This window comes from Dermacentor silvarum, chromosome 6 (genome assembly GCF_013339745.2).
Source record: "Dermacentor silvarum isolate Dsil-2018 chromosome 6, BIME_Dsil_1.4, whole genome shotgun sequence".
Taxonomy (NCBI): Eukaryota; Metazoa; Arthropoda; class Arachnida; order Ixodida; family Ixodidae; genus Dermacentor; species Dermacentor silvarum.
In genome coordinates, this window is record NC_051159.1 from 166,682,223 (window position 1) to 166,705,064 (window position 22,842).

At 46.5% G+C, this 22,842-nt stretch overlaps 1 protein-coding gene across 3 annotated transcripts in view; it reads left to right on the forward strand.

The window, feature by feature from the left end:
• The window catches only part of LOC119457028 (uncharacterized), a 334,439-nt gene that overhangs the window by 31,247 nt on the left and 280,350 nt on the right, over window positions 1-22,842 (forward strand). For all 3 annotated transcript variants that reach the window (XM_037718852.2, XM_049669783.1, XM_049669782.1), the window contains exon 9: window positions 7,522-7,632. In XM_037718852.2, coding sequence (XP_037574780.2) covers window positions 7,522-7,632 — 111 coding nt within the window. The remainder of the gene's footprint in view (window positions 1-7,521; window positions 7,633-22,842) is intronic.

Sequence of the window (22,842 nt, forward strand, 5' to 3'; positions counted from 1 at the left end):
GTACTTTCTGCCATGAATGTTTCCACATTGTGTGCTGATCTAATCGGCACAGTTGTGTTAATCTGACTGCGTTTTCATCTCTTACCGTTTATTGTTCTTGTTCTTTTTCATTTTCCTCAAGCTTTGAATGCCTTTAGCTGCGCATGATTTTTGCGTGGATGCCATTTGCCTGTACAAACTTAGCAACAACTTGAGACATTTTGCACTGCTTGTGTCAGGGTGTCTGCCTTCTACTGGCTAACACAACTGCCACCCAGACGTACATTACTTGCCCCCTTAACTTTGATAGCTATGGTAGTTGGTCATTTAGTGGACCTAGGTTTTTATTGAATCATAACTAAGAAGTAGTTTGTAGGTGTGCATTTTTACATGTTCCAAGACGTTATGCATTGCAGAAATAGAACCTCATGTAGGAGGCAGGAATCACATAAGAGGTAGTGTAGTGAAATTTTGGCTGCTGGACTTTAGCTGCAGTGGCTGGCGTGCAGCCAAGTTTTTCAAGTGTTATGACACAGCGCAGTGAATAGGCAGATGCCGTTTTGGTTGCAATGGCACTTGTCAGCTAAACATCCAGTAGAGATGCACTGGCAGTGTGCTTTGTGGTGACCAAGCAACCATTGCAATTTGTTGCCCTTTCGAACTTTGCTATGGCTCTGCATATCTTGCTGGCGATTAAGTTCAAAGGCACCTAACTAGCTGTTCTAAAAAGGGAACAGTGAGCTGCAAAAAATTTGGCAGGTATATGCTGTTGTTGAGTAGCGTAACACATAATCTGTGGACAAATGATTCACAGCCTGATTAGCTGCTGTGTGCTAATATGGTGCTCTGAGCAGATCATTATCAGAGCGGGAATTCACATGAGTAATGTCACAGCATTGTTGACAAACGCAGTCTGTCGAAGTTTCAAAGCCGTTGCATGTTTCTCACATTGTTGAGCCATGGTGTTCCTGCAGCACTGAAGTTGTTTCAAGACCTAGGCCAGTGGCACTTTTTAGTGGGATTTCAGATTTCAAAGATTTTATTTTCAGACGATTTCAAGGAATATTACGAACAATTTGCATATACCGTAGGAGGTCCCGTGGTTCAAAAGCTGTGGGGGCAGGACCTCTTGTCAGAGTGTAAAAGGAAAATAAAATCGGAGCACTTCAGTCATAAAACATTTACAGATGCCTAAATAAAAATGAGAACATAAGATTTAACAATGACACACCAAGACAAGAAAGAAACTATACATGAAATAAAATGATTTCGATTTAATCTTAAACACTTACAATATATTTAATGTCTTCAACATTAATGTCTAAGGCATTACAAAAATGTATAGAAGAAAGATTGGTTACCAAAAGTTTACCATAGTTAGTATTTATCTTTGGCTAAAGAAGATTGTACTTCACAGAAAACCTAGTTCTAGGTATATTCAGGACACCTCCATGAGAAACGAGCAGGACTGTTCCAGTGGCGAATAGCAACTGTCATTTTGTGGAGCAGCCAAGACTCCTGTACCAAGTTCGAGAGAGTGGGCGGGAAATTCCTGAAAATTATTCTGAGGTTCAGCATGTGCACTTTGTTTATTCCTTCTTCTGGTGCAGAGGTTTGTATTTAAATTGTGGATTTGAAGGTGTGGCTTTCATGTTAGAAAGAGAAGTTTGTCTGTGGAATTGTTCACCCGCTTGCTTTGCATCTGCTGTGGAAAACTTGACATGGTAGGGATCATAGTGTTTCCTCACTTTCCCAAGCTTCGAAGTGTTGTGCGTACTTACAGGAATTCTGGAACGCATGATCTAATGACAGATCTTTTCACTTACTGAGTGACTTTGAAACTTTTGGCAGACTGTTTCTGCTTTGACATTATTTAGTTCTGCATGGGCCTTTGAAACTGCGCTGTGTCTAATGAACTTTGTGCACAGAGTAGCTATTTTCTTAATTCTTGTGTTTGAATGTTTGCATATGCATGAAATATAAATTGTACTTTAGCTTTCTTTTCATATAAAATTATTTTAGGCTGTGCGCAGCCACCAATGGCGACTAACAGTATATACGAAAAAGTTTATCCTTGGTTTTTTGTTGTTGTGAGAATGGCAATATTGCAAAGGATATATTTATATGTACATGAACTAGCAGATTATTTAAATGCTATATAACTGTTGTTTCACATTGATCAGTGGCAAATTGTGGCACTAAGCCATCTAGACACATCACCTGCTTGAGAACTCAATAGTGAGAACTGTAGCACCCTGACCTTTGAAAGAACCGGCAACATATCCTCGTATTAGCTGTGCTAAAAAAAAAGTCATTGCATTCCCACACATCTGAATTGATAAAATACACCTTTCTTTGCTCGCATGTTATGGCATTCCTTCATTGTAATTAGATCTTTTGTCCGTTATCGTAGCTTGCTTTGGTGAAAGCTGAATATCAGCACGGTAGCATGGCAAGGATTCTTGATGAAAATTGAGGGGGGAAAATAGCTGCTGTAGTGTGAAACTCAGTGCTTGCTTTTTATGCGTTTTTTTTTTTTCGAAGTATTGTGCCATGCGAGTTAGAAAACTGTCATGTCATGTAGGTGTATATACTTATGTACACATGCATTATTTGTTCACATATGTTGGTTGTATGCTGTTGCTTTGTCTTAGCTCTGTGAATTGCATGGTTTGTTTATGGGTGTGTTTAGTATGCCTTGATGTATTTTCTACATGTTCATAGAAGTGCCCCAAGTGAACCTATTGTTTACTGTACCAGCTGTTCACTTAACTAAAATTTGTTATGACTGTCAGAAACTTCAACAGCAAAAGCTAGATGTTACTGAAAATGTTCTACTAGGTTCACAAAGAATGGGCCTGCAAGTTGACATAGTAGTTGTGATAGGGTAACAGAATTTGATTAGGTTCAACTTTGTTTTCGCACAAACTGAGTTTCTAGGTGGTTGTAGAATGTGTTAACATTGTGTGACTGCCCTTAGTGGTGTTGTGAAGTGAGTGGTTGCTTTTGATTTGATTTGCACTTATTCTTCCTAATCGTGCTTGTCAACAGTTGCCTGTTCTCTGTGTGCATATGTGTGACATGTTTTTGATGCGTGAATTTTTAAGAAAGAAAAATATCCAGTTTGTTCAATTCCTGGCTCTGTTTCAATTGCAACTGGTTGTCTAGTTGCAGGGCTGTCATGTGTGGAGATAGTCATTGCAAAGGCTATTCGTAATGTAGCAAATAGCAGATTGATGCTGGGTCGCATGCCACAGCAAGGTTTTGGTTGTGGGCGACGTGTAAATTGGTGTTTGGACAAAACTGGAGGGCTGAAACCCTGAAGCAATGCCCCTGATTTTGTTCAATAGTAAATATTCTGCAGTTTTTATAGCATAGTTGTCATGCAGTCTGCAACAGTGACCTCTCGGCGCATACTATGGTAGGTAGATCTTTTACTTTAGTGAAGAACACAGTAAACTAACCAAATACATTATGAAATGAGGAAACGGGGGACACTGTCGGTCTTCTGATTGAACATGCCATGATAGCTCTTGTATTGGATTTTGCAAATTATTAAGATTCCCAAACCTAGTTTGCGTGACATACTTTTTTTTTTCTCCTGACATTTCAGTTTTATTAGGATAGGGAAGGGGCTGGATCTAGTGCTTCCATAGTAAAGTTCAGTCTGTGTATCACAATACGTAGTTAAAGCATTAGTGGTATTTATCTGCTGAATGTATGTTGAAAGCACAGAATATTGGCCTAACACAATTTTGCATGGCTGATTAGATTTCACAATGTGCTCCACATCTTTACAATGCTTTGTGTACTTTAGGTTCACTCTGCAGTGCAGAAGGGGGTAGTCCATAATGCAGAAATGGCTCAGTCGTCTCTTGGAACAATAAATGAAAGAACAAGGCTAGTTGATGTGACATGGCTGCACTAAGGTGGTTTTGAAAAATGCACAGCCGATGGAGCACACACCAACAGGGCAAATGCCTCTGCACTCATGTTTTTGTCTGCATTTATCACCGTCTTGAAAGAGCTCCTGCTTCCCTCAGCTGCTTTACACTTGGCTCTTTTTTGTTTCCCTCATCAGTTGCCTTGCTAGGTATGCTACAAGGTGTATGAACCAACGTCGACAGATTTATGATAAAATTGTAGGGTTATCGAAAGTTTCAGAATTTCAATGCCTGCGTGCTCAGTCGTTTAATTCTTGTCTGCGGGTGAGGAGGAGGTTTGGTTTGCAACATGGCCACCAGCTTTCGTGGTAAAGCTAGAGGCGATACAGGAATGTGGCGGTGGTGGCGGTGGCACACATTACTGCCAGGATCTACGGCCCCTGTTGTAGTGGAGGGCCTAGAGCGTGCTCAGTAATGCCTTGTGTTAAAGTGGAAAGTGTTGCAGTGCATGACCATTTTATTACTTTTAAGCATAGCATTCATGCTGCCACTCACTTACTGCCTTTTTTGTTGTTTGCAAATATGGCCCTGTGGTAGGAAAGGAAGAAGTGAGCTTGATACCCAGTTGTAGGCCAGATTAACAGGACTTGAAGCTAGATTTTGCGCATCTGTGTTCAACCAGAACTTCACTAATACTACTGTATTGTAAAACTGTTTAACCAGATAAGTATTTAAGAAAAAAACACTGCTGTGGCATCACTGTATTTAAAAAAAAAAAGACATTACGCAGACTTTGTTGCTGCCAAGTTCTTTGCACCAGCGTACGAACATCGCTTAAGTATGTTACAAAATATTTCTATAGTTGAAACATACAAAAAAAAAATGAAACCAAACTGGCACCACGAGCTTGAACTGTAGCTTCCTTCGACATGGCGAAATGTGTTGTGCTGTGCTCAGGACCGGTATTTTGTAGCGATGTGTTATGTTTTATTCTATGCTAGAACTATCATCCACCGCTCACGGCCGGCTGATCCCGTTGATAACGTGAGCGGACCGTCGCTCTGACCACTGACCAAGCGCGACAAGCACGAAAAGGCATTAGCATCGGAAAGGCATCGCCACAAAATACCGGCCCAGGTTGTTATTTGCATATGGGATAGTGTCTTTACTGACACATGACTTCACACAATATCGGTTTTCTAGTGATAACGCTGAAAGAAAACCGCGGTAGAGCTTTTGCACAGCCTATGGAGCTTTGCCAAAAAGAAAGCTTCATAAGCGCTGTACTAGGGCTCGGCAGAAGCAAGTCTTTCTGGGGTGAGCAAAGCTGAGTACCAGTGGGAAGTAACAAGAAAGAGCAACGACAGAATGAACTTTACTGGTAGAAGTTGTTGGGAGATCTGCATTCTTTTTTTTTTTTTTTCTCGGACGCTGCCACACTGCGGTATGAACAGCTTCCTCTATTAGCTAAGGGGCCCAAGCTCTGTCGACGATTTTCGAACAAGCTCATGGAGTGCCAACGACTGCATATGCCAGTTACAGCATGAAGTTAGGGGAATGTATATTAAAAAAAGGGCGTTAGGAGATTTGTTATATGTTGCTGTTGAATGAATGACAAACAAACGAAACAATTTCGTTTTGTTTTTCGAAAACAAACATCGTTTTCTATGAGCAAAATTCCTTCGCGTTAACGCAGGGGAAAGGGAGAGACCATAGAGTTTCACACTATAAAACCTAGAGGGAAATGTGGCGTGCTGCGCTGTGGTATGCATGGGAATGCTGGTATATTGTGGATTCGGATTCACATCGTTCTTGGAGAGCCCGAACGCCTTGAAGACACGCCTGGCTAGCACCATTCCGTCTGTCACAATGATTCATTTCCTGCTAAAACAGCACGTAAAAAAACTGCTTTAGCTTTATTATTACACAAAAACATGTTTTGTTTAATTTTGAGGACATATTATTGGATGCACAATTCTATGAATCGTAAAAAGTATCAGCTGGCCGCTAAAGTTGGAGGGCAGACGACAAGATTCTCACTCGCTTTGGAACAACTTGTAGTCTGTTCTTGCTTTTCTTCGCTTGATCCTGCATTGTAGGTGAGTAAACTTTATTGAGAGATGTAATGTGGGTGAATGAAAGCGTTTTATGTAGATTTTATTTTAAGAACGCGTTATTTGTGTAGCCATATCCACGTTTTAGACGAAGCCTCGTACAACACCAGCCAACACACGCCTCGCAGACACATATCCCGTCATTCCCATGAGGGCACGGCAGCCTTTTAAGAAACTCGCATAGACGGTGGCGCCAGTTTACCCTCTAGGTGTTATAGTGAGAAACTCTATGGGAGAGACAATCGCGGGATTTGCCGATGGCCACTGCCGGGGAATCTGCATTTGGGGTGTGGCCCTCTCGCGGCCACTACAGGGGCATAAGCATGTTTGTGTCCGGCAGCCAGTGTCGATACGCGCCAGAACCAGTCATACTCTGTCACAGTAGCTACGTTGTAGCAGCTTAAATTAGTAGTTGGACTAGGTGATCACATCTCTGTTCAGGGGCCACGGTTCTGAGGTGATGCGCGTGGCTAATAGACACACATTGCAATAGTCTGCCGTTGCAGCTTGACATCGTGCAATCGTAAGCAACACGCACTCTTAAACGGCAGCGAAGTGAAACTGCGGCTTCTCTTGCGCAGTGTACGCATTCGACCCGACACTTTGCTTCCTTCTTGACGGAAGGCATGCTGCAAAGCCTCCCATGCACGACATTCTAAAAAAAAAAAAAAAAGAAAAAGAAAAAATTCCTACCGCAGCAGATAATACCGCGGCGCGTTGCATTCACCAGCAGTGCTTCCTTGCGTTTCGTACTACCCGAAAACGGTAAGCGCGTCATGAAGGGCGCTGTTGATGCTCCCCTTGGGGAGCAGAGTTGCGCATCTGATTGAACGCGCCGCTCGCGCCCCCTATTCGCCAAATCTGGTCACATGCGCAAAAAGCATCCTTTTGAGGGAAAGCCAACTTCACGGCTGCGCCTGTTAGAGTGTACTAGAATACTCTAGTTTCTATCAACGTTACTTTGGTTTCTATGGCTTGCACTGCGGCCCGCTGCGCCACCGTCGTCGCGAGCCACTGTGCGCTGCCATCCGCCGCGCCACCTGGCCTTCGCGGAATGAACGAGCAAGCACACTCGGCGGCTGAGTGTGGGCTGAGTCGCGCTGTATCCTGCATGTAACTGCATTGAAGACGAGTGGTAGTCTAGCCACCATAGGAGTGGCTTTCCTGCTTAACGCGGATGCGTCGGCGGGCAAGATGGTGGACCTATGCGCAACGCTGCTCCCGTAGGGAGCATATACAGTAACTCTAGCGTTTCCGCAGCGCATCACGCCCATAGGCGTTCGATTATTATTAGATGGGAACGTTAGAATACACGCGGATATTGTTTACGAAGCAGCTTCGAGGAACCAATCACTAATCTCGCGTCAGCACTAATGTGCACCAAGATTAGGTAACGTAGGAGATTTATGAGAGACTTCGCTTTTTAAAAGGCGCTAAACTGAGTTTCTGGAACGCATCAACTTCGTGCGTGTTAGGCGCAAGGTAAGGTCCTCGTTGCTGTAACTGACGGTGGTTGCTTGCCGTGGCGGCCCGTTCTCTCGTAGGTGGCCAGGAGTTGCTTGGTGGCGAACCGCCTGGACTCTTCGGCACCCAGCAAGAAGCGGGGCAAAGAGCGCGAAACTCCGGCCCGCAGAAAGCTGTCGGTCATGAAAAAAGTAGGCCAACACACCTCCTCATCACGTTTGCTTACGTTACTGTGACTTACGCACACTCCAGAGCACGCACGCGTTTTGACAGCGTAACAAGAGGGCAAATCCACGTTGCCCACAACGCGGAATCTAGGAGGCAAGGTTTGCCCACTGATAAGGCTGTACTGCTGACCAATTTCAAAGGCCATGCCATGCTTAGCCTGACGACGCACGTGCAGGAGCCTGCAAGCAGGCTTCTGTCACGGGTGTCTTGTGTTTACGCAACCGTTTTTAACGCACATAGGTAGTTGACCGAAAGCCGTGTTCACAAGCGCGGTCACGTCCATGGGCACCCCCTGCCAACACGCTCTGAATGAGGCATTCAGGTAAGTCGAAACTTCCTCTACGAGCCAGGATTTTTCTTTATGGGCTGGGCGACAGGAGACTGTCATGGCGATAAACGTTGCCTGTGACCCATTTCGCCCCTCATGTGTGTTGCTGTTCAGTGCTTTAGGAGTAAAGATGCACTGATGTGTAACACTTCCCCGCGCTCATCGCCTAACTATGGTCCCTAGATTATTGGCTAGTCTGCCGTCCGCCGACGGGAGCGAGGACTGTTTCCGAATGACGGTGGCGGTGGCGCTGCGAGCAGTCCTCATGCTAGGGCGCGGCGCTCGGCCGCCCGGCTGCGTGTTGCCAAAGCGCACTCGCGTTCGGCGTAGTATAGCCATGCCATTTCTTTTCTTATTTTTCGATAGATCGCCGAGCGTTTAACCCATTGCGCCACAAACGCATTTGCAGAGAGCTACACAGACGCGCCTTATATATCTAACACTCCTCCGTGTACCCGCGCTCTTGCTCGGGGCGGTGCCGCCGCCTACGAGCAGAAAAGAGAAGTACTGCATTATGACACTAACGCGCACCGACAGTGAACGCTTCGGTGGTCTCAGCACTACGACGCCTCGATGCCAGCATTCGAAGGGATGCTGGCATCAAGAAGCACTACCAACGCCAGGTGGCGTTCACCGTACTCAGCACAGCGGAGCGTGGCCTCCGCAATTAGCTCTGAAAATGTTTCTGAAGTTGATCGCGGAGGCTGCAATTACGACGCGCTGTACGCGCTGATTTGACTCGGTGACGATTCAGTTACGTGCTTTGTCTTGCGCGTTGTATTAGTGTGTCAGTTACGTGCTTCGTCTTTCGCGTTGTGCTAGCGTGTGCAGCGTAGTGCAGCTTCCATATGCACGACGGTTGCTCATGGTCATCGACGTTGGTAGTCGTGATGGAGGAGACGTGCCACCAGGCGTCAGCGTGGGTGCATCAACGCCTAAGGGCGCTTTTACTGCCGCCGCGTACTTGTTCCGCATTAGAGCAGTTTTGTTTACCGGTGTGATAAGATGTTTTAGCCGCGTAACGTGGCATTCATTCGCGAATACTTTTTGCTGAGCTGCATCACAAGCATGCCTGTGGAATGGGGATACGACTCTTCTACCTCACTCGCCGACTGCCTCAAAGCCAAATGAAAATAAAGCAATGACAACTTTGTTCAGACAAAATTTTTATTTAGCACAATCAGTTCTTGAATTCCAATGGCGGAGCCGGAGCAGCCAACGGACTCCGCGAGCGAGCACTCGACTCTGGCGCAGAGCAACGCCTCCAAATCCGCGAGTGGAACACAACCTGCGCCGCCGGAGCAAGGCGGAAGCGGAAGTTCTATCCTTCGGGCGCTGAGTTACCCAGGATACCTTGCGTGTTGCCATTCCCTTCCGCTGTTTGCTCACAGCACCATCGCACCGGTCACTTGTGTATACCGCGCCGTTCACCTGCTGCTTAAAAGTGCGGAATGGATATCTCGCCAAGTGCGCAGCAGATTTTGTCTGCTATGGTGAGCACACAGTATGCGAACAAACATGGTAGGCGTCTAGCCGACTACTTTGGGCCTCATCGCGGCAATGCGGAACATCCTATCAAATTCCCGCTCGTAAGTGGCAGTTTCAGCGTCGCTGTTACTCTCCGAGAAATCGCTCGTGTCGGAACTTGAGCTTTCCGACTCGGAGCTGTCGCTGTAGAGTAGCAGAAGCAATGCCGCACGCTTTGCCGAACTATCCGAGTCGCGAGTCGCGACAGGTGGCGCCCCCCAGCAGACAAACGTTGTAAAGGAAATGCGTCACGCAGAGTTCCGGTCCACTCCGCCTATTTTGGCGGAGCATCTTTTCCTGCTCCACGGAGCGATTCCCGCTCTGAATCCACTCCGACTCTCTCATTGGAACACTTTACTCCCGCCCTCACTCTGTCATTGGAACAAACTTGCTCCGAAACGAGCAGAAAAACTTGCTCTGACTCCGCCATTGGAATTCAACAAGTGATACTGAAAGCGGTTTCCTCGGAACACAGAGCGACTGCGCATCTTGAATAGGTTGAGCACTGAATGTATTTATTCATGGCTATACAGCCAACTGCCCTTTGGCAGTTATGGTTGAAAGAGTGGTTGAAAGTTAAAAAAAAAAGTGAGTTACAGGTGTGCAATTTGGCGTAGTAAAGGGTAAAGAAAATCAAACCCAAGCTCGTTCGAAACCTATACAAGACAAATAGAAAGCACGTCCAGTTAAGAGTGAACAAAAACAGCAAGAACAAATGATAAAGATAAGCCTTAGAAAACAGTGTAAACAAATTACAGCACACAACAACCGATGAATTGGCAAGAGATTCGTGAATAAGAAGAAAAATTATAGAAAGAAGACAATTACAAGGCGGCTGAACTTGCGTCTCAGATGTGATGCAATTGGTGAAATGCAGTTATAATTATTTGCATCTTCTCATTTTCATATGTTTTAGCTTTTTTTATGTCTTTTCATTATTGAGAGACTTCATGAAAAAGCGGACACGCAGAAGAGTGTAAAACTTCACTATCTCACAAGTAATTTGCTCTCCATGTTCAGGATGTACAGGCTAGTGCAGGAAAATGCACTTGAGCAAGAAATTCAGTAAAGCCGAGAATGCTTTTTTCATGCAGTCTATTTAAACTGAAAAATGTAGTGAAGCTGTCTTCAAGGACAGTAATAATTCTTAGAGGGCCTGAGAGGTACAGCAAGCCTCCATTGTCAAACTGCGATGCGAAGACTGAAGCTTCGCTGTTAGCTGTAGCTGTGTGCTTTTAAACTGTCAGCAACAGCGCACGTTCCTTACATGAGGTCTTCTTCAAAATCTGCCTTGCCGTGTACCCTGCTACATAATATATGAGCTTGTAATTGCTTCTTGCAGTCACAAGAGCAGTGTGGTCTGACAAAATGCTTCTGCGCAAAGCGCAGAATTCCAGTGCACTTTCGGTATGGTCAAGCTTTCCTGCATCAATGAATTCGGCCAGTATTGCAATCTGATTTTCTGGTTCCACCTTGGGAACCAAAGCCAGTGCAGTGATAGGTTCTGGAGCACAGTTTCCTGATTTAGGTGGTTTTGCAAGGTTATAAAATGCAAGTGAATTGATTATAAGTGACAACTGTGCAGCAGTAGGATGGTCGTTAGTTTCGGAAGATTGGCTGAACGAAGTCGCAAAACGAAGTTGTTTGAGGTTGAGAAGCGAGGACTTCAAGCCAACCGCACTAGCCGCACAATACCATGCACTGCTCCCTCTAGCGAAGAGCGTAGCACGAGGATAGACTCTACACGAGGATAAAGCCCCTTGATCAAGGGACTTTACACGAGGACTGCTCGCAGCGCCCTCTGCGCTTTCATTCAGGAATCTGCGCTTTCATCCAGGAAGCGTCCTGTCCCCTTCATACGGCGCGGCGCGCGGACGGCAGACTAGCCAATATTCTAGGGACACCTATTGCCGATGTTGCTGCCACTCGCAGGTGAAGTGCGCGGTTCAGATGTTTTACTGATTTTTCTCGTGCGCAGCAGCTTTTATTTCCTTTCACACTCACTCGCACCTGCTTGGATGCGAAACCTCGCTCATACAGAGACATATATGTATTTCGATTAAACCTTAAAATCTTGGGAGAAAGAAACTGTTGGTCTGTTCTTTCTCAAATTTCGCTGAAAGATAGTATTTTATGGTCTATAAATCGTTCAATATAACAGTTGGCACATTTACTTGCATCTTTTTAAGAAAAAAAAATAATGCGAAGTGGAATTCGGCTGGGGGAAGCCTAGTTGCTGCGAAAACGGTGCCATAGTAGTGTGCCTGTATATGCTGCCGCATATAAACTTGTGCCGCCTGTCGGCAGCTGCGGAAAGCACCTGTTCTGGGAGGCATTTATTGTAGGAAACAATGCTGGGAGGGTTGCCGCGTTTTCCCAAGGAGTCGGGGAACACGCGGCAACCCTCTCCGTAAATCAGCACTACTGACGCCACGTATGAGCGGTACCATAGTAGCGTAGGCTCCTTTGCGCGGTTAGATCTAGAACTCGCGCATATTACAAAACCACGACTAGAAGCAAACGATGTGGCTGCGGACGGCGCCGCAGGTATTGCGATGACGGCGGCGTCCGCTCTACACTACAGTGAGCTAGATCTCGCTCACTGTATTACTAATACCAGGTACTACCATATAGTAGCTACCCGTTCGGCGCCCCGCACCATGCCCCGCTCCCCAAACAGCAGTTGGAAATGTTCCGCGCTTATCGCACCTAAAGCCCCTCCATTCACGTTTCCGCCGACCGTCTCTGGCGCGTGTATGGGCTGTAATCACATCTACCCATTCTAACCACCCTAAAAATAGTCCACTACAGGTGGCGCCTCTCCGATGTTCCATTTTCGTCATTACTTACGAAAGTTCTGTAACGATCGAAGGACGATTGAGTTATTACAGAAACAATCTGTCAATCTTGCTAGAGCTAATGTTTTCTTTTAGGGTCCATTTAACCTTTCCTTTAATTACCTTAAAGCCCAAGGAGAAAGCCTGGGACTGTATTGCTACGTTCTTATTGACCTATCTGGAGAGATACTGCGTGTGCGAATATACTTTTATTGCGATAGCAATTATACGGACACTTCAACCGGATTTCTGCCGTTGGCGTCGCCGTCGCCGTGAGGATCCGTATATATTCCAAGGAAGCCTGGGACTGTATTGCTACGTCTTATTGACCTATCTGGAGAGATACTGCGTGTGCGAATATACTTTTATTGCGATAGCAATTATACGGACACTTCAACCGGATTTCTGCCGTTGGCGTCGCCGTCGCCGTGAGGATCCGTATATATTCCAAGGGCGATAAAATCGTCGCCGCGCGCCGTATGCGCGAGCGAAAGCGCGCGGGGGACGCGCGCTATCACGGAGAGCGAACGCACAGCGGAAAGCAAACGCGACCGTTGCGCGAAAGGCCGTGGATGTATGGGAGGGAGGGAGGCGGGGCAGCGCTGTGCTTCGGCACCAAAGGCGTATCTTACCACTCACTCTCCCACGCGAAAGCAAGAAACGGGAAGAGGGCGGGAGGGGGGGCAGCTTCTCCTCTGCCAACAACTTCTTCTCTGCCCTTTGCCCGGTGGTGCCGGTCGCCCGCACCGTCTCTTATCTCCACACGGCTCTGACCTTTGTATGCGCTGTGCATTCGCAGCTCAGTTTCCGTTGAAGCGATAGACCACGTGAACCTGCGCTTGCTGCCAGCGTTTCGACAGTCGTTGGCTACGGTCATTCAGTGTGATCTATTCATGTTTGCTTGTGCGCGCTGACACCACGATTGCTAATTCAGTTAGTAAGCCAATGTGTCCAAGTTTATGCAGCCGATAAAAGTACTATCCTTACTCCGAATAGTTGTCTACTAATTTGCTATCGCAATCGATGCTTCGCCTTTCGGCCGAAACTGCGACATTTTTTTTTTACAGTGCAGCTGTTAAAGGCTAGCTAGGTTGTTCTCGTTGTGCGCAGCATCGCCGAGCTGGGAGAGAGCGAAGTTTGCGCTCGTGCTCGCGCTCGGCACCCTCTCGTGCCACTGCTCCCGCGTTCGTCGTCGTCTGCTTCCACAGCATGGCTGCGTTGCCGCTAATCATTCCAGCGTAGAATTTCACTTCTCTTCTGTCGTAATGAGGAGGCCGCTTTTACGGGGGTATGAGCCATTCATGAGCAACTGACGATGTGTCCTAATGCGTTTCGCGAACGCGCTCGGGAAAGGACTTGTCGTCGACGTGCCGATTCTAGCGCGAGGGCTTCCGGAGCCCAGGCGAAACGTCAGCGAAGAGCCGCGGACCCCGAGTTGAGGGAGCGCGATGTTGAGGCCAAACGTCAGTGAAGAGCCGCCGACCCCGAGTTGCGGGAGCGTGATGTGAAGGCCAAACGTTAGCGTTGTCTTTCCCTCCAGGAACCCGACAACGGTGGTGCACGCCTCGGCAACGCTAGCGCCAACTTTCCCTTAGCGACAGCCAGGTTTCAACTCGAGTTTCTCAACCGGAACGTTCATGATGGACACGTTCGGTTGGGTGATGCCCAACGACGATACGCCCATTTTCATCGTGGGGGGCAATATTCAGTACAGCAGACACACCATAGTCACAGCTTCGCTGACTTCCATCTTCACAGTAGTGGAAGGGCACTGAAATTTCTTTTTTCGATCGAAGCTAGGGGTATAATAAGTGTCGAATAATTTCGTTGCGAATCGAATAGTGAGGTTCGCATAAGACCTTGACACAAGTACCACATGTTGACAAATAAAAATAAAAATAAAAAATGGATATTGCAAAGAATGAACTGTTTCATGCCTGGAATCAGTGTGTATAGTTTCAAAGCACTGTTAAGATATCTTTATGTAGGTGCAAGTTTCAATGCCTCCTTACAACCCAACAGCACAGAAAAATTGTTTGCAGGCTTTTTCTCAGTGTTGTCGTTCAGCCTGTTTGAAATTTCGCGATGGTTGAGGCCGCGGGAGCGTTTCGCGTTCGCCCGTCGCGAAGCAGGCGATGGCGCGAAGTGCGACCTTGACTGCACGGCTCCTGAAGTTTAGGCTGTGTTGCGCAAATTTAGGGGCGGTATATATTACTTTCGGAGATGACTTAGCGAGATTTCGCGAAATCTTGCGGAAGTGATATGAAAGTGCATCGTCTGAGAATACCGCTCCAGCTCGGTACTTTCTGTCTACATGTGAGATTGACCCGTTCCGTACGCAGTAAGCGCGCAGACGAACTTGCTCACGTTCACCGCTCTTGATCTCGGGCGCGATCACCAATGAACGCCTAACTTCTCGCGACTGTTCGCCGGCCGCCGCCACGCCTGCCTTGGCTGTTAGGCCTAACCAGTGCTGCTTCGCCGGGTGTTGGCGACCACGACTACGGTTTCGTGCCGAGTCGACGCAAATCTATTCGCAGCGGCCGTACGGCTGTCGGGAAGGCGAGAAGCCATCTCACCAGCGAAATATAAGTGTGTATATAGGCGATAAACGGAATGGCGCGAACTTTCTTCACGGCCACCATTTTTAAAGACATCGTTCGCACGGTTCATGTCCGAAAAATTGAGCCGGATGACTTTCGGCGTCCGGAACTTCGGTCGCCGTCATAACTGGTTCACGAGAGAAGGGGGTGGTGCCGCAAGATCGATATTCGATTAATCGAGCGGGTGTAAATGTCAGTCGCCGATTATGCTACAATACGACGACTGTGTGTAAATGAATTTTCGTCTTTGGCTGTTTTGGTTGAGTCATGTTATGGCAGTGAAACTTACTCATCGAAACCGAAAGTGTCGATTATACACTTCAAACACTGAAATTCGAGCCGTAGGGAATATCGATTTGCATAATATTTGATGGAATATTCGCACATGCCTAATAATGCGACATCCCAACGAAATATTTTGTACTATTTCCACGTGCTATGCATGTATAATGGTATTCACAAATTTTCTCAGACATCCTAGCTGGTTTGCCCTCGACCCGTACTTTTTCAGGGGACCGATGGCACCCTGTCGCAATTTTTATGGTACCCTGTTTCTTTAGTGCCACTGAAAGCTTACCGATCACATTTTCCAATATTACGGCGGTAAAACCGAAAACGCCGTGTACCATCTACAGTTGCGATTGTGAGTCGTACGCTGGAAACATGCCGGAAACAGTGATAGATGAGTGCGATAGCGATTGTACGCCAGTATTGGTGGTTTGAATCAATACTGAATAGCTGTTTCTTTATTATTAGTGGTAAAATAAGAGAATGCAATGCAGGTAAATATGCAGAAGGAGGTTCCAAGGTTACAAACCGCAGGCGGGACCTCCTATGTTAATACACTCGAAAACCGATAAAGCGAACATATAGTGAAAACAATTTCAAAATGTTACTCTTAACAAAGACAGCGTCAAATATTTAATGGATTACCTAGAAAATCATCACACACTGAGTTAACAAAGTTAGGGGAACGCAACAGTTACACATTGAATAAAAACATTTTATTGCGATAGCAATTATATGGACACTCCAAAGCGGATTTCTGCCGACGGCGTCGTCGCCGTTGCCGTGAGGTTCCATATGACGTCAACGGCGATGAAATCGTCGCCGCGCGCCGGACGCTGTATGTGCGAGTGAAAGGGAACGAGGGACGCGCGCTTTCACGGGGCGCGAACCAACTAGGTGGTGTTGCGCGAACACACGGCGTAGGGAGCCTACATGCAAGCGCTGTTTTAGGGTGGTGACAACCTTTGTAAGGATACTTGCCGCCGTCAGCTAAATTGGCGGGTAAAATTTTCCGCCAAATATAGCATGCGAGAATCAAAATGGCGAAAAGACCAGCCGACAGACCACGTTTCCCGCAACGGTTGGTGCCGTGAAACTAATTCAATTTTAAAAATAAACTTTGGCCTCAGCAGCCGGAGATCCATAGCGTGTCTGAGAGCAGTGCATGGCACGTCTACGTTTTAGTTAAACAGGCTTGTAAGTACAGTTTTTATTAGAGAATACTTCGAAAAACACCCTTTATATAGTGTCTATACAAGTGGAAGGCAACGACAAACTTTAATGCAGTTCACTATCTTGGCGTGAGAAAATACTACCACGAGCACGCCACCGTGCCTTATAACTTGTTGCTTTGTATGCTATGGAAAAAAAAAGTTTGATTTGTTAAAATAAAAGGAAAAGGCAACTAGTATAATAAAGATGTATGCAGGTTTCGTGTGCGCATTGATGCAAAACTAAATTAAATGAATTTAATAGATCGCGTGCCAAAATGGGTACATCAGAGCGTGACAAAAAGAAAGCAGGAATGCACCGCGACTTATAGCGAAATTGGGAATCAAAATGGCTACTCACTAAATTTGGCGGTAAATAGCGCTCGAAATTTTGGAGTTGTCACCACCCTAAAACAGAACTTGCATGTAGGCTCCCTAACACGGCGGAGAACAAACGCGCGTTCTGCGCCGTGCTCCCTGAAGGGCTGCAGAGTTAAGCGTCTCTGCAAACGCGACTTCTTCCGTGGCGCGAAATGCCGTGGGGGGACGGGAGGGAGGGAGGGGCGGCGACGTTTAGCTGCAGCACCAAATGCGTATATACAGGGTGTTTCAGCGAACACTTTCAAAATATATTTAAGGTTGCCTATGGCAGATAGCCCAATTCTAGTTAATGAGCTGGTCTACTCGAAGCGGCGGACATTACTTGCGCAAAAAATTGAAATGCATGATCGACTAATTAATAAAAAATCACTAATTAAGTTTTTAACTAATTACCAGATGGCCCATATTGTAATCTACAAATTGTAGCCGCGGAGTTCGCAAGGCGGATCCACTTAGAATTAATTCTCAGGATGACACCAGTTTCGAGATATTAATTCCCGAACTTTGCGGAGAAATGCATTGGCGTTCCAGTTAATTTTGTGCTTCAATGCATAAAGCGACGTTTTCTTGAGAAACTAACTGGAACGCCAATGCATTTCTTCGCAAGGTTCGGGAATTAATATCTCGAAAGCGGTGTCATCCCGGGAATTCGTTCCATGTGGATCCGCCTTGCGAACTCCACGGCTACAATTTGTAGATTACAATATGGGCCATCAGGTAATTAGTTAAAAACTTAATTAGTGAATTTTTTATTAATTAGTCGATTATGCATTTCAATTTTTTGCGCAAGTAATGTCCGCCGCTTCGAGTAGACCGGCTCATTAACTAGAATTGGGCTATCTGCCACAGGTAGACTTTAAGAATTTTTGAAAGTGTTCGCTGAAACACCCTGTATATGAAAACGTTGCGAGGCGAGAAGGTAGGTAAGATTTCCGACGCTGCTCGACGAGTGTCCCATTCTGATCTCGTCGAAAACCTGCGAACCGCCCCCAGAGGCACCGGCAACAGTCACCAACGCCACGCGCGCTCGGTGCGAACGCGGATAAAACGCCGTCGGCGTCGACAACAGTTCTGCGTGTTGCCGGTGCTGCTGCATGTCCAAGTTTATACAGCTGATAAAACTACTATCCTTACTCCGTATAGCTCTCTACTAATTTGCTATCGCAATGGATGCTTCGCCTTTCGGGTGAAACTGCGACAATTTTTTAGCTTCCGCCTAAATACATAAAGAGGCATTGTTTCTTTCACTTCCGATGTGAGTGAATTCCATAATGAAATGGGTGAGAAAACAATGCTTATTTTCCCATAATTTGTATTGTAGGCAGCAGAAGGTTATTATGAGCTGAAATTCTAGTTCTGTTAGGATTAGATAACACGACGGTAGGAAAAATTGGTGGTTTATCAAGCCGATGTTCATCTGGTTCACGCTTTCTGAAGTGTTGAATTATTTTGATGCGAAAGCATCAAAGGGCCTATTGAGCGAAGAAGCCGGCGTCCGTAGCAGGGCAACGGCTCCTAAATTCCTATTGGCTGTGACGCCACGTCATACGCGTGCTTCGACGGAACAGACGGGCGAAAGGGAACAACTGCTGCCGCGCCAGGTGTTGCCTGAGGGGAAAGAGCATTGCCGCGACGCCACGTGCACCCTCGCTCTCGTAATCCTGTGTTATCCGCGCGTTCCTTGTCCGCGCAAGCTCTCGCCTGCGTTCTAACTTCGCCTCGGCAATCGCTATAAAGAAATTAATGCATAAAAAAACTATAAATTCGAAAGTAAGAACGTTGGCGGTAGTGAGTTTCGAGCCTACGACCACACGCTTTGAAGCCGAGTGTGTTACGGGGCTAAACGCGTTGGCCAAGCGTCTCAACGCACTCCCTTTCCCTCAAGAAGTTCATAACTCGCAGGACCGCTCAGCGGCGTTCAATGGGACAATTAATGCTTTCGCATTCACAACTCTTAAGAACTGCATAGGTGTCCTCTGATTTTTTTTTTTCTTTTGCTATGAAAGCTTCGTGGTTTCCTGTCCAACTGCATTGGTCATATACAAGTCGAGTGTTATTTTTTTTCCAAGGTAAGCTAAGTTTTCGAAAGCGAAGCGACGCTTTAACGCTAGTAGTCTGTCACTTCTCACAGGGAGACCACAGAAATCGGAGTAGGCATACGCACACTCGCGCGCGTACAAAATCACTCATGTGCGCCGCCATGCATTGAGGGACGCTATGGCTCTCCACGAGTCTGCCGTTCCAGTCGTTGCCGCGAAGGCGGCGCCGCTTGTTTGCGTGACCTTTTTAAATGCGTAAGCATTTCTATGCCTACCCAACGAGGAAACCCGCCCGCCAGTCCGTCACGTAAGACGATAGCTTTCAAGATAGGGCCCGCAGCAGCGAGTGAATTGTCCTTCGTGCTACCTCTCGCTTCATCGCGAACTAAGCGGCAAGAGCACAGCGCACACGAAGTTATCAGCACTCGGTGCACTCTGTCCCCATCGCGGATCGCTTTCAAGATAGGGCCCGCGCGGCCGTGCCATACGCCGCCGCCGGTATACGGTTGATCACGGTTGATAATGATTCGCATCGAGCGGAGGCAGTTTCATCGACCACGTCTACGTACGAGGTCTACCAAACGTAACACTGTTCAATTACGTCACGTACTACAGCACGCATCGGCCAGTGCTCATCTTAATCCACGAGCAGCGGCCTCGTCCAAACGCACCATCATATAACATGATTGTACATTGATACTATACTTGCCTCTTCGTCGTCAATCTCTGTGAAAATTTCGGTGTTGCAACCGCGCTTCTCCGTTTCACGATTCTTTCGTGGTCTTTCTCGCAATTATACCAAACACAGCAGCATACGACATCGAAAAAGCAGATGATTAGTAGCAATTGAAATGTTTACGCATCATTTAGATAACACCCACCGGAGGTTATGCGTGTAAATTTTTGAGCTTGTAATACGCACAGAATAAAGCGAAAACGCCTATGTGATAAAAGATACTGGCATTTTAAACAATAATTATGGTGCACATAATAACAGCCGACTTACGTACAGTAATCTGAGTGCATCCTTACCTAAGTACCAAGTTGTCATCGCCAGTTAGCGCGACATACCGTTTTCCGCGACTTTCTGTGTCAATTTAAAATTATAATTTCTACTTAAATCGCGAAAAGCATGCTTGATTCTATCACTATAAGTCATGGTCGTTTCGTTTCCACCAACATCTCATGACACGTCCTAGGCGGTTGTCGACCCCTTTAACTGGCAAGATACGAAAGACTTGGTCAACAATTTTGTATTTCTTTTTTTTTTCTTTTTTTATATTGCACAAATGTGCATGCCGAACGAAATATGAAAACGATTCTCCAAATACTAAGGGAGATACAGTAGGTCAAAATATTGTTGAGCGGCCGGTTAAATGTATGGTCCAAGACTGGTGTTTGGTACCTGCTTTGACAACCCTATAGTGTGTGCTCTTGATATGCATGCACCGGCTTCTATGGAGATAAAAAATAAGAGCTTGCGTAAACGAACGAAACAATTTTCGCAATGTCAAGAATATGAACCACCACGTGCGCTAAGAATTAGGGAACGAAGAAGCCTGCGGGTTTGTTTACCAAAACATCTGCTGCTGCTCACGATGTACACTTTATTAAATACCACTGTATGAGCATTTAGATAAATACAGGCAAATATAAAGGCACAGACTAACATTTGGATTTGTCTAGTATTTATTTGCAGACATTTTTGTTAGCTCAACAATATTGAGGATCTGCCAGTTAAATGCTTAGTTATGGTGTCCGTCGCACAGCTCGTAGCTGCGAATAATGTTTTGCCGGTAAAGGAAGAAACGATTTTCATCTATACTGCACTCTTAAGAATTGCAGAGTATTTGCTGAAACACGTGACATGCACCGAAGAGACAGGGAACCAATATCCATAACGGTTCATATATGGTTATGAGGAAGAAGCTCCATTATCGATACAGCATTGCGGCAGTGAAGTCGTGAAACGCTTTAACGAACGCAGCGCCGGCTCCCCAGATAGACTAGACAAGCACGGAGAACGGAAAAGACGATGGCTTTGAGGAGGGATATCAACGAGTTCAGCTGCATGACTATTGTAACCATGACACTGGTCGGTGGTCGCTAATCAATGCCGTCACCTTCTCAGGGAGCGGTAACCGCAGAAGCAGCACGTGAAATCTGTTTTTGTTATGTACCATTGTACAACGCACGTTTGATGCTTAGCCAAGCAGCAAACAACGCTCTTCGAGTCGTAGAAATTATTCGTGGGGCACAATGCGCGTGCTTTTGATTTCTTTGTTCACCCTGAACCAATGCAAGATTACGCGCATGTGCAGATTGGCAAGAAAGATCGACGCATGGTTCAGCCCAAACCGTCCTTGTTCATCGTTCAGAAGCATCAATGTCCTAAGCGAAATGTCATATGATGGCTTCTTTCTTTGCTACAGACTATAAGTTTGTAATTTATGTAATGCAATGTGAATTCGCGCTGCATTGGACACCATAGATCACATGCCACATTTCGCCCACCACTATGCAGTCTTGGAGAAAAAAAAAAAAAAAAGTCGCAGTTTCGCCCGAAAGGCGAAGCATCGATTGCTCTAGCAAATTTGTATACACCTATACGATGTAAGCATAGTAGTTTTATCGGCCGCATAAAGTTGTAAACATTCGCTGACTAATTAAATTAACAAGCATGGTGTAACGCGCGCACAAGCAAACATGAACACATCTCACTTAATCACCGCGCACACTCGCTGTCGAAACGCTGGTGTGAGAAAGCACAAAAGCAGCAGCGAGCGAATTGGACCTTCGAGCTGTCTCTCGCTTCAGCGCTAACTAAGCGGCGAGAACACAGCGCACATGAAGTTATCAGCACTCGGCGCACTCTGTCCCCATCGCAGGGCCGGTATTTTGTAGCGATGCCTTTCCGGTAATAATGCCTTTTCGCGCTTATCGCGCTTTGTCAGTGGTCGGAGCGACGGTCCGCTTTCGTTATCAACGGGATCAGCCGGCCGTGAGCGGTGGATGATAAGACTAGAGTAGAATAAGTCTTAATGCCTCGCTACAAAATCGCGGCCCAAATCGCTTTCAAGATAGGGCCCGCGCGGCCGCGCCATACGCAGCTGCCGCGGCAGTAGAACGCCCCTATACCTCCCCTCCCCACAGTGCCATGCGCGCGACGGGAGACGGCGCGCTTCATCCCCGCTTTCCTCCCTTGCGCGCGCGAGATTGAACCACCATCGTCGGCTCACTCTGGCACGCTTTCACTCGCACTTGCAGCGCGCGGCGACGATGTTGTCGCCCTTGGACTTTATACGGAACATCACAGCGACGGCAGAAACGCGCCCGGAGTGTCCATATAGTTGCTATTGCAATAAAACCTGAAGCAAAACGAAAATTCTGCTGCTGTAACGAGCGGGGAAGCTACACAGACCTTACGCTGATGCCAGGATTCTCAATAATTACCTCCGTCTTTAACACGTACGTGAAAGTTCTTCCGTATCTCTATATTCATTCGGAAATATCCGATTCCTCTTGGTGAAACTTGTGCATGCGCCATGCGGACAGGTCGATAGTACTATGCAGCATATCGCCATCGAACAGGCTAAAATGAACTGCATCGAACCAGTTTGCGAACCGGTTCGCGAGCTGTTATAAATGTTTATTTCTCCGAACCCGGAACAAAATGAGAGTGCATTGAACCCGAACTGAACCGGTATTTTTTTCGGTTCGACACGTTGGAACTTATAAATGAGTAGTATATACCACTAAAGCAACATTGGCAAAGCCGCAGGGCATATAATGGCGTAGTTTTCTTGTCAGCAACACCAGTTGAGCAGACGATGCACGCACCTGGTTGTTGTCGCTACGATGTGAGTTCTAGCACACCGCCTCGGAGATTTTGCAGGGCGCCGCGGGCGCCACCTTATCTCGGAGGTCATACTGGTTAGCCGTGCGCTGTAGGTTATGTG